This window comes from Sorghum bicolor, chromosome 10 (genome assembly GCF_000003195.3).
Source record: "Sorghum bicolor cultivar BTx623 chromosome 10, Sorghum_bicolor_NCBIv3, whole genome shotgun sequence".
NCBI lineage: Eukaryota > Viridiplantae > Streptophyta > Magnoliopsida > Poales > Poaceae > Sorghum > Sorghum bicolor.
The window spans coordinates 48,919,533-48,931,997 of record NC_012879.2 but is presented as its reverse complement, the minus strand read 5'-3'; the positions used below and the strand labels follow the sequence as shown (position 1 = coordinate 48,931,997).

Here is a 12,465-nt window from a genome sequence, read left to right as displayed (position 1 = left end):
CAAAAGATTCATCTCGTAATTTACAGGTAAATTGTACAGTTAGTTTTTGTTTTCGTCTATATTTAATATTCCATGTATACGCCGCAAGATTCGATGTGACAGAGAAATTTGAATTTTGGTGGAAACTAAACAAGGCCCGAGTACCGAGGTCGAAGATCGAAATGTCTAAAAACTTGTGAATTCGGGCCGTGTTTAGTTTCCGATGAGAAAAATTTCGCGATACTTTAGCACTTTTGTTTGTTTGTGGTAATTATTGTCCAACCATGGACTAACTAGGCTAAAAAGATTCGTATCGTAAATTTCGATCAAACTGTGCAATTAGTTTTTATTTTTTTTCTATATTTAATACTTCATGCATGTGTCTAAAGATTTGATATGACGAGGAATCTTGAAAAATTTTGTGTTTTCAAGGCCTCATCGGTCATGCACGAAACCGTGCCTGCACACAAAGAAATGAGAGTCACCAGTCGTGTGCACCGTACCGAAACTTTGACACGTATGTAGTCACTGTTGAACTGCTCGATCGGAAGTGGGAATATGCAGACGACGAATATTGAAGCGGCTCGCGAGGCCGCTGGTCGGCACGGTACTGCTACCCCTATCCATGTCGCAGTGGCCGGCTTCTAGTCAGTCATCGGCCGGCCGCCGGCCACCACACAGCACAGGTCGCGCGGCCATGGCCACGTCCACGCACGACGACGCATCCGCCGCCGCGCGCTCACACCGCTCAGCGCGCGGTGGCTGTGCGCTGCTGCCCACCTACCGCGTGGAGATGGAGAGCTGGTCCGAGTCCGACGCCCCCCCGCTCGGCGCAGTCAGCACGACCGGTTTCCTTTTCCTTGGGGTTGGGGGAATGCCTGCCCGAGATCGAGATGAGATGCCCACCCACCGCGGTCCACTCGGGTCAATACCCCGCGTGCAGCTAAGGAGTCTGCTATTCTATTCCCTGCCCCGCCCGCCCCCGCGAGTCTCTCCTCGGTTCCTTCCTTCCGAAAGCCAAAAAGGCTTGACCGCGCCGCCCCCACCAACCAGACCACACCACACCACACCACACAAACACATACGAGTGAGCGAGAGTACACAGGAGGATGAAATGAATCACGCCCCCATGCCGTCTTTCTTTTCTAGTATTTTTTAATAACACAAAAAAGCTCCTACACACGGCGACTCAGCCAGACCTGGCAAGTAATAACAATGAAGAAAATTTCAGTTGCCTCGCCGGCTAACCCCACCCATTTGCCCGCGCGGCAGACCCAGACCAGCGCATATAAACGGCGCGCTGCTCCTCCACCTCCTCCCGCTCACTCCTCTTCCTCCTCTCACCCCCTCCTCTCTCCCTCTCCCCTTCCAGAAACACTACTCATGCAGCCCGTACGGCACCACCACCACCAACTGCCGCACTGACGTGCATGCGCACAAGCACAAGTATCTCTAGCTAGGGACGGAGCTCCATATCCTTTCGTTCGACCAAGCAAAAGCACGCGCGAGCGGCGTGCACCACCACCACCACCACCACCTGCCGGGGGTGCCGGGTGCCGGCCGGCAGACAGGCCGACAGACGTCCTCCTCTCCTAGCTCGTCCTATTTGGAGAGAGCGCGACGATGGAGAAGGTGTGGGAGTCCGGGCGGCGGATGAGCAGGAGCATCAGCCGTGGGATGGGCATGGAGAACTGGGGCGTGGACGACGTCTTCCTGCCGCAGCACGGGGGCTCCCGGTCCCGGGCCGGAAGCCGCAGCGGCCGCGGCGGCGTCGACGACGACGAGGAGGCGCTGCGGTGGGCCGCCATCGAGCGCCTCCCGACCTACAACCGCGTGCGCACCGCCATCCTCTCCTCCTCCACCGAGGCCGCCGACGCCGACGACAACAGCAGCGAGCCCCTCCGCGGGTCGCACCACCAGCAGCAGCAGCAGTTCAAGGCGGTGGACGTGCGGAAGCTCGGCGTCGGCGAGCGCCAGGAGTTCATCGAGCGCGTCTTCCGTGTCGCCGAGGAGGATAACCAGCGGTTCCTCCAGAAGCTCCGCAACCGCCTCGACAGGTACGCACCAACGCTCACCGCCCGGCCTGCTGCTTCATGCTTTTTTTTTTCTCTGTCCCTTTTTGCCTACTCCTACAACTACTCCGGTGAATCCATCATACATGCATGCATCGGCTTCCACAGTAGAGTTGACACGTTCTTTTCGTAATTACTCCAACCTAGTACAGTAGACGGTTAGATGGGCGTGCACACAACAGGCCGGTGCATAGTGGTTGCTTGCTGTGCAGGCTGCCAATACACGCACACAGAGAAAAGGAATTTAATTTGCATGTGATTTATGTGGCTGGAATGAAGCACAAGCGTTATCACTTCATCTTGGCTTCAGTAGGTGGGTCGACTCAATGCAAACATTCGAAGACGAAACTTCAGCATGTACTTCCAAGAGTGTGTACAGCAGGAATCACGTTTGCAAACGCGCGTACATGCAGGAAAAGAGGAATATGTAGTAGTATTATATTATTCTTCTTTTTTCAGATACCAAGATATATATGGACACAATCTTCGGTTTTCAAACTACTTTTGACCCTGTTTTCGGAAAGAAACTACCTTTCCCCCCCCCCCCCCCCCCCCCCCACAGCTCTCGTGTTTTGTGGGCTAGCTAAGCTAGAATATGGTTCCTCTTTCCCCATCATAATATATACTCACGCACACAAAGCCTCTAGAACATTTTGTCCGAGATAATAAGCAGTGTACCCACCATCAGTGACTTGATCACTTGATTGATGGGGTGTCTCACTCCAAAGGGCAGATGGACCTCTCTTTCTTGTCCCCCGGCCGGCCTCCCCTAATTTCCATTGCAAATTGTTAAAGGGCCCGATCGAGAGAGACCAATAGCAGGCTGCTGCATCGGTGCGTGCATGCGTCACTGAGAGCGCCATTGCAGAGAAGCCATCATGGTACTGAAACCATGCATCTCTTGTGGGGCCTGCTTAATTAATGAGGTCATCCCACCTGTTCATGACGAGGTCTCTCTCTCGCAGGATTAATTAACTGACGAATTATTACTTATTATGTTTCTTACAAAAAAAAAAACTCACATTTGACGAAACTTGGCTTAAATATTTAATGATGCATGATGTGATGAATTACGATGCAGGGTGGGCATCGAGCTGCCGACGGTGGAGGTCCGGTTCGAGCAGCTGAACGTGCAGGCCAAGTGCCACGTGGGCAGCCGGGCGCTGCCGACGCTGCTCAACACGGCGCGCAACGTCGCGGAATCGGCGCTGGGCCTCTGCGGCGTCCGTCTGGGGCGGCAGGCGACGCTGACCATCCTAAAAGACGTCTCCGGCGTGGTCCGCCCGTCGCGGATGACGCTGCTGCTGGGCCCGCCGTCGTCGGGGAAGACGACGCTGCTGCTGGCGCTGGCGGGGAAGCTGGACACGGCGCTCCGGCGGGCCGGCGAGGTCACCTACAACGGGTTCCGCCTCGACGAGTTCGTGCCGCAGAAGACGGCGGCGTACATCAGCCAGACGGACGTGCACGTCGGCGAGATGACGGTGAAGGAGACGCTCGACTTCTCCGCCCGGTGCCAGGGCGTCGGCACCAAGTACGACCTCATGACCGAGCTCGCCAGGAGGGAGAAGGAGGCCGGCATCCGCCCGGAGCCTGAAGTCGACCTCTTCATGAAGGTACAAAGATAGCTTTTGTCGCGGGCGGCAGCACATCCATTAAGAAATCGACACATGAATGCAGGCTGTAGCATGCAGCTGCAAGAAAAGATTTTAGTTGCAGCGTTCAAATCATGGCGCATGGTCCCAACAAGTGGAGCTAGCTAGCTTCTCCTGCTCCTCCAAACCACGGAATCGTTCTAAGTGTAGACGACAAAAGCATGTTGTGTTAAATTACAGTAACTAATTTGAATTTTTTTAGAGTTATAGATGAAAACAATCATCGTCTGGTTCCGGTTAAGTGTGACATCCACATAAATAAAGTACTCTAGTGCCTGCCAGGAAAGTATCATGATCAAACTATCAAAGTACACCATGCGTAATAATAGCACGTACGTGCAGGCTCTCTGCTGTGTCCTTTGATGTGGAACGTTTTGTTTCTTCACATGTACTCATCGTTTCATCATGTTTTTACTGTTAACAGGCCACTTCAATGGAAGGAGTGGGGAGCAGTCTCCAAACGGATTATACTCTCAGGGTATGGCTTTATCAACTTTTATTTTTTGCTACTTATTAATTATTATATCTCGTATCAATCACTTTACCTTTCTGAGCTTCCATTTTCATTGGGAGTTACCGTGCACGCCAACGGAAGTTCTTCTTTTGACAAACCTCTAGATTGAGGATTGAGCGCTTCAACATCAGATCACTACGTTTTGGGCCAATATTATCCATCCACAAGATGAAAACAACCACTAAGAATATATTACTGACGTTTCTACAGCACTCCAAAGTCGTTGACAGCGCCACTGAGCCATTGACACACGAGGCTCTCAACGGCGGCATTTTCCTAAGCATTAGGTCACACCCCCCAAAACGCTCATTTTTCCACATCAACAACCTAATGCTACTTCCAATAGCCATAAGCCTATCATCATCACGGAGAAAAGGGCGGCCAAGGCATCACACATATATGGCCCACACGCAAACACTCAAGATGTGTAAACATCTTTTGGATCGTAGTGCTATGATATGATTAGTAGTTGAACAAGAATGTATTGGAACGGGAAGCATTTTTCCAGGAAGAATCCGTCACCAAGTCCACTACTTTGACACGCAGCAGCACCGGTTAGTTGAGGCTGAAACAGGATAACAGTTTGTGGCAGTGGTTAGTGGGTTGGTTTGCTCGCTCACTCCTGCGGCGACCAAGCCATCTTCTTCACCTGCCTGTGCCTGGTGGGGTCTTGCTGCAACCAAATCCGGATGCAGGGGGTTGGTGCAACAACCTGACCTCATGGAGATGGCGCTGTGGCGAGACCGGATCAGCCCACCTTTGCGCACGCCCACGACGTGTTCGTCGAAATGCCGAGACAAAGGTTTCCACCTTTTCTAGCTTGGCTCTGGGCACATTTTGCATGGTTAGGGAGGACGGACGTTTGGTGGGGTTTGAAAGTAAAAGGGGGGTTTTTGATTTCGCGGGGAGAAGTCGCTGTCAGGACGTTAAGCGAGAGTGGTTTGAATCCGGCTAATGGCGCTTTGCCAGTGTACTGTCCGGCGTGTAAGTCTTGACTGCGATGGGTGCGGGATGTCTGAGTCTGACAGGGTTGGTCTTTGGTGCAGATACTGGGGCTGGACATCTGCGCCGACACCATCGTCGGCGACCAGATGCAGCGGGGGATCTCCGGCGGCCAGAAGAAGCGCGTCACCACAGGTAAACAACTGCTTCCCTCAGCGTTATGTCATGCTCACGACGCGCTGGTGTTTTTTGAGAGAAGAAAGGTGGAGCTGATATGATTGCGTCGGGTTCTTTCTGGTTTAGCCTTTACAGAATGGTGGGCGCAGGATGCCCGAATAGACACTGGGTTTGGATTTTTGCGAAAATTAGGATTTCTATCCTTGAGCCTCTGTCATGTGCAACTGAAACAATCTCGAGCCAGATTGCAAGCATGTGACATTCTAGAAGACTGAAATTCAGCTACGATACAATCCTAGTGTCACATCCTGTCCGTTCTTGCAGAAAAAAAAGGCACTGTGCTTTTGTGCTGTGCCTCGAGGTCCACACACACAAGGGACATCGTGCTTTTGATTGGAATGCAGCATTTGGTAGTGTAGCATCTTGTGGTTCAGGGATTGCAGGGTTGTTGGTTGGTCACTTGTCCAAACAGTAACCACTCCTTTTCTCTTCAAGAGTACAAGCCAACGTATACTAGAATCCAATTTCCTGTTCACAAAACAAAGGAGTTTCTAGCCTACTGTGGTCTATGCTTTATAGGGTTAAATGAGTGAATTTGATTGATAGTTCTAAATTAATTATTAGTACAGGGGACAAAATGTGACTCATAATCGCTGTACAGAACTCTGATTACAGAAAATATTAATGATGATTAGTGCGATAGCTATGCTTGTTTTGCCAGTTGAAAGCATTGACAAGTGGCAAATTTCTATGTAACTCAACAGTGCAGCTACACTCTGAAGCAACTCAATATTCAGTTCAAGGAATGATGTAGCAATGCACAAGTACCGTTTCAAACCGGTTTATATGACGCTGCACGATTTTCTGAACATTTTCAGGATGCATGATGTTTGAGATAACTATGCTTATTTTGGAATGCAGGAGAGATGATTGTTGGCCCGACCAAGGTGCTATTCATGGATGAGATATCAACTGGATTGGACAGTTCCACAACATTCCAAATCGTCAAATGTCTCCAGCAGATTGTCCACTTGGGCGAGGCCACCATCCTCATGTCCCTCCTTCAGCCTGCCCCTGAGACCTTCGACCTATTCGATGACATCATCCTACTGTCAGAAGGCCAGATTGTTTACCAGGGACCCCGCGAATACGTCCTTGAGTTCTTTGAATCCTGCGGATTCTGCTGCCCTGAGCGCAAGGGCACTGCAGACTTTCTTCAGGAGGTAGCATTCAGCACTTGTCTAGTAATCACATCCACTGAAAGCTTAGTTTATGAATTGTAAGACAACCTATTCTGTGGGTACTTTCCAGGTAACATCAAGGAAGGATCAGGAGCAGTACTGGGCTGACAAGCGGAGGCCTTACAGATACATTTCGGTGCCAGAATTTGCGCAACGATTTAAACGGTTCCATGTCGGGCTTCAGGTTGAGAACCACCTCTCACTTCCGTTTGACAAGAGCCGTAGCCATCAGGCTGCCCTTGTATTCTCGAAGCATTCGGTGTCAACAACAGAACTCCTCAAGGCATCCTTTGACAAGGAGTGGCTCCTCATCAAGCGCAATTCATTCGTGTACATCTTCAAGACCATACAGGTAAGAGCAAATTGTTTTGGGAGTCTCTCTCATGAAATTGTCCAAGAGTCCCACTGCTAATTGACTGACATTATTGTCTATCATGTGAACTCTGAAGCTTATCATTATAGCCCTCGTTGCATCAACGGTGTTTCTGAGAACTCACATGCATACAAGGAATCAAGATGATGGTGTTCTCTACATTGGAGCACTGCTCTTTACTCTGATTGTGAATATGTTCAATGGTTTTGCTGAGCTCTCCTTGGCCATAACAAGGTTGCCGGTGTTCTACAAGCACCGGGACCTTCTCTTCTATCCTGCTTGGGTCTTCACACTACCGAATGTCATTCTCAGAATCCCATTCTCCATTATTGAATGTGTAGCCTGGGTTCTTGTCACATATTACACCATAGGGCTTGCTCCAGAGGCCGAGAGGTAAATGAAAGAGTTATCCCTTTCTTTTCTTTTCTTTTCTTTTCTTTTCTTTTCTTTTTTCTTCCATTTTAGGAATCAGAACTCTATAACTGCTAATTATGTGATATCTATGTGCAGGTTTTTCAAGCACTTGCTGCTCGTGTTCTTGATCCAGCAGATGGCAGGTGGGCTTTTCAGAGCAATCGCTGGACTTTGCAGGTCCATGATCATTGCTCACACTGGTGGAGCTCTATCTCTTCTTCTGTTTTTTGTTCTTGGAGGTTTTCTCCTGCCAAAAGGTTCATTGCTTGTCTTCTTCCTTTTTTATTCGCACACATCAATATTTTCTTTTGCTGACTAGTTCTTCTTTGCCATCCCACTGTTAACAGCTTTCATTCCTAAATGGTGGATCTGGGGCTACTGGATTTCACCTTTAATGTACGGATACAATGCTCTAGCAGTCAATGAATTCTATGCTCCTCGGTGGATGAATAAGTTTGTACCGGTACGCTCACTACTGCATTGATTTTTCACTGCTTGACATTTTTTTTTTTGTTGACAAGGTGTATGTTCTCTTTTCTGTAGGACGAAAATGGTGTTCCGAAAAGACTGGGGGTAGCTATGCTTGAAGGTTCCAGCATCTTTGTTGACAAAAACTGGTACTGGATTGGAGCAGCAGGGCTCTTGGGTTTCACCATCTTCTTCAATGTCCTTTTCACACTGTCACTTATGTACCTGAACCGTAAGCGCTAAATTACTGCCTTGATTCCTTGCTTATCATCCTTAAAATAAAATCCCACCCATGATAATTTTCGTGTCAGTATCATAATCATGCATTCTTTAATTCTCAGCCCTCGGCAAGCCACAAGCTGTTATATCAGAAGAAACTGCAAAGGAAGCGGAAGGCAATGGGCATGCAAAAGAGACAATAAGAAATGGAAGCACAAAATCAAAGGATGGTAGTCATAACAGTAAGCAACTCTGACAGAAATCATAGCTCATAAGCACATCTGAAAAAAAATGACAGCTTCTCATCTGAGGTTTGGTTATTTCAGAGGAAATGAAGGAGATGAGACTGAGTGCACGTTTGAGCAGCTCTTCATCAAATGGGGTTTCACGAGTCATGTCCATTGGCAGCAATGGAGCTGCTCCAGCAAGAGGAATGGTTCTTCCATTCAACCCTCTTGCCATGTCTTTTGATAATATGAACTACTATGTCGACATGCCTGCGGTGAGTTCAACTTCAATTATTCTCAGCAGTTCTTCCTGTCCCTTTTCTTACCTTTTTCAATGTGGCTGTACGGTCAAATATGGAAAATGATGGAGAATTCTATTGTTTGCCCAGGAAATGAAACAGCAAGGAGTGCAGGATGACAAACTCCAATTGTTGCGTGAGGTTACAGGATCATTCAGGCCTGGAGTGCTGACAGCACTTATGGGTGTCAGTGGAGCTGGGAAGACTACTCTTATGGATGTTTTGGCTGGAAGAAAGACTGGGGGGTATATTGAAGGAGATATCAGAATTGCAGGCTATCCAAAGAACCAAGCAACATTTGCAAGGATTTCTGGATACTGCGAGCAAAATGATATACATTCTCCTCAGGTCACAGTTAGGGAGTCTTTGATATACTCTGCCTTTTTGCGTCTTCCTGGACAGATTGGAGATCAAGAAATAACTGATGATATAAAGATTGTAAGTCATGTCTTTTTTCCTGTTGCTGACACTTTTCTTTATTTCTTTTAATTGATTGATATCTTTGCTTGGAAGATAAAATGTCTGGTAGTGAGATGCAACAAACAAAGTAGTTTGTTTTGTTCATTGTCACTAGGACCTATTATCTAGCTCTAGGTGAAGTCTGTCTGATGTTAGAGATTTGAAAGATATAAAAAAACAGTGCCAACAATAACATCCTTTTCGTTTTTAAAGTAAAACTACACATTATCGAGCTAACATGTAACATGTCTCAATGGTTACAGCAATTTGTGGATGAAGTTATGGAACTAGTGGAGCTTGACAATTTGAGGGATGCTTTAGTTGGGTTACCAGGAATCACAGGGCTTTCAACAGAGCAAAGAAAAAGGTTGACAATAGCTGTGGAGCTCGTTGCCAATCCATCCATCATATTCATGGATGAACCAACATCAGGGCTTGATGCAAGAGCTGCAGCAATTGTCATGAGAACAGTGCGGAACACAGTTGACACTGGACGGACAGTTGTTTGCACAATCCATCAGCCAAGCATTGACATCTTTGAGGCTTTTGATGAGGTGGCTATGAGTAATTTTTAAGAGTGGTTATTGCACCTTTTCAGCAATTAAATGTTAACCTAAGTTTTTATGTGCAGCTGCTATTGTTGAAAAGAGGAGGCCAGGTGATCTACTCTGGGAAATTGGGTCGCAACTCCCAGAAAATGGTTGAGTATTTTGAGGTACATGAAGCTCCATCTCGCACCTACATTCTTTGTTCGTCAATAAGTTTAAAACAGGAGTGAAAGACAAAAATAAAGTGAAGTTTCTAATCTTCTGTTTAATTATGCAACTAGGCAATTCCTGGAGTGCCTAAAATTAAAGATAAGTACAATCCTGCAACGTGGATGCTCGAGGTCAGTTCAGTTGCAGCTGAAGTGCGACTAAAGATGGATTTTGCTGAGTACTATAAAACATCAGATCTGTACAAGTAAGTGCTAGACATGCTTCTTTGTAGAAAATATTCGCTTCCTATGTTCTCAGCTAGCCTGTTTTATACAATATGGTTTTGAGTTTAGTAACTAATTCCTTGGAATTCAATGGTATTGTTTCCAGGCAAAACAAGGTAGTGGTGAACCAGTTGAGTCAACCAGAGCCAGGAACATCAGATCTTTATTTCCCTACAGAGTACTCGCAATCCACAATAGGACAGTTCAAAGCCTGCCTCTGGAAGCAATGGCTGACCTATTGGCGCAGCCCGGATTACAACCTTGTTAGATTTACCTTCACTTTGTTTGTTGCCTTGCTGCTCGGCTCCATTTTCTGGAGGATAGGCACCAACATGTAAATTTTCTTACTTTCTTCATCTTTGGTCGCTAGTGTCGCTAGTGCCGAACTTACGAATCTGACAGCGTTGGTGTATTCTATTGCAGGGGAGATGCAAACAGTCTCAGGATGGTTATTGGAGCAATGTACACCGCTGTCATGTTTGTTGGCATCAACAATTGTTCAACTGTGCAGCCAATTGTTTCAATTGAGAGGACGGTCTTCTACAGAGAGAGGGCTGCTGGGATGTACTCTGCAATACCATATGCCTTGTCTCAGGTAAAGAAATATCATAGAACTATAAAGAACACAGTGATAACTAAGGTGCTATCTGCTCTCCGCAGTCGCTCAAATTTTATGCTTTGCAGGTTGTCATAGAGGTACCATATGTGTTTGTGCAAACAACGTATTACACCGTCATCGTATACGCCATGATGAGCTTCCAATGGACAGCTGCCAAGTTCTTCTGGTTCTTCTTCGTTTCCTACTTCTCCTTCCTCTACTTCACCTACTATGGCATGATGACTGTCTCAATCTCCCCAAACCATGAGGTTGCAGCCATCTTCGCTGCAGCTTTCTATTCTCTCTTCAATCTCTTCTCAGGCTTCTTCATTCCGAGACCGGTTAGTTGTTTCTTCATTCAGCATTCCCGTGATCGTTTTCTGTAGGATGAAAAAGAGAACTTATGTTTTTTTTCTCTATTCTTGTTTCAGAAAATTCCCAGATGGTGGATATGGTACTACTGGATTTGCCCATTGGCATGGACAGTGTATGGGCTCATCGTGACACAATACGGAGACCTGCAAAAGCTCATCACAGTTCCTGGCGAAACTGACAAGCAGACGATTAGCTACTACGTAACACATCATTTTGGATACCACAGGGATTTTATGCCAGTTGTTGCGCCGGTTCTCGTGCTCTTTGCAGTATTCTTCGCTTTCATGTACGCAGTCTGCATCAAGAAGTTGAACTTCCAGCAACGATAGGAACAGATTATGGCAGCAAAAGGTCTTGAGATATATTTTTTTTTGGGGGGGGGGGGGGGGTACACTTCTTTTTCTCTTTCATTTTTTGAATCCCTTTAATATATTGCAGTGTATATAAGGTGTACCTTGGGTATTCCACACATCGCCAAATGTTGCGAGGTCTTATACAGATTTCTTGTACCCATTTAACTGTGGACCATTGCAAGAGCATAACTATGAGAAAATTTTGTTCATGCCCAATTCATTTCACAGGGAATGTTTCGTGAAACCAACTATTTTAATGGAAATGAGTATAGGCTCAGGCTCTGTGAAAAGCAGAAGTTGTTTTTGTTGTTTGATATCTCCTTACAACTAAAAAGAAAGAAAGTAAGACCATAATTTGGTGCGACAAATACATCGTTCCATCGGTCCGCTGGAGGTGCTAACCGCGCCCTCGGTATCGTATCCACGGCTTCCCTCTAAATGCCACTCTTAGGGGAGATCTCGGCCAAGTCTCCCTAAAAACGCCACTTTTTGTGGACCCACATGAAGGCTTATCGATTTTATACCACCCAACAAATCACGTATCCTTGCCAGAAATCGCGTATCCGTCAGAAATCACGGACCCTCGCCAGAAATCGCGCATCCTCGCCTCCCTCCGCCTCTCAGCTACCAGCGCCTACCTCCGACGCATCTGCTCCTGCGAGGACGGCGGCCTGGCGGCACGACTGCTCCGGTGCGGTGGCACGGCTCGCCATGGCTGTGCCACTCGGCCGCGCAGTCTGTGCGGTTGTGAACGTTGACGTCACTTGATCTCTCTCGCCGCTCGGACTGCTGGCGTGAAAAGTGAGGTAATTGGTGATCATGTGTTAGCCTTAGCCATACACTAAGAGAATTTAATTACAACATTTGGAAACCTGTGTTAGCGTTAAATTTCAGCAAGGGTGAAAGAAGTTGTTTACATAGATCAAACCATCCGTAGATGAAGGCATACACTAAATTACATACATCAAGTCATCTGCATCGACCATTGCCCAAGTCTAAAGTTCAGGATCGACTCCTTACAATTCCGATCTTTGTCAACAAACCTTGGCCTGTGCTTGTAGACTTATACCACTAATAACTCTAGAGCTTAAATGGTTAGCGTTTGATTAATTCCAGCAAGG

The 12,465-nt window shown here is 47.2% G+C and overlaps 1 protein-coding gene across 1 annotated transcript; it reads left to right on the top strand.

Moving 5' to 3' along the window:
- On the top strand, positions 1,267-11,588 carry LOC8076705 (ABC transporter G family member 42). The gene is made up of 20 exons (XM_021449158.1): positions 1,267-2,036; positions 3,133-3,664; positions 4,128-4,181; positions 5,264-5,354; positions 6,258-6,559; positions 6,648-6,929; positions 7,027-7,343; positions 7,461-7,621; positions 7,712-7,827; positions 7,908-8,064; positions 8,174-8,293; positions 8,378-8,553; positions 8,668-9,015; positions 9,300-9,590; positions 9,668-9,751; positions 9,866-9,999; positions 10,125-10,352; positions 10,442-10,613; positions 10,703-10,957; positions 11,048-11,588. Exons 1-20 carry the CDS (start codon positions 1,603-1,605, stop codon positions 11,318-11,320), a joined length of 4,527 nt encoding a protein of 1,508 aa, XP_021304833.1. The 5' UTR covers positions 1,267-1,602; the 3' UTR covers positions 11,321-11,588.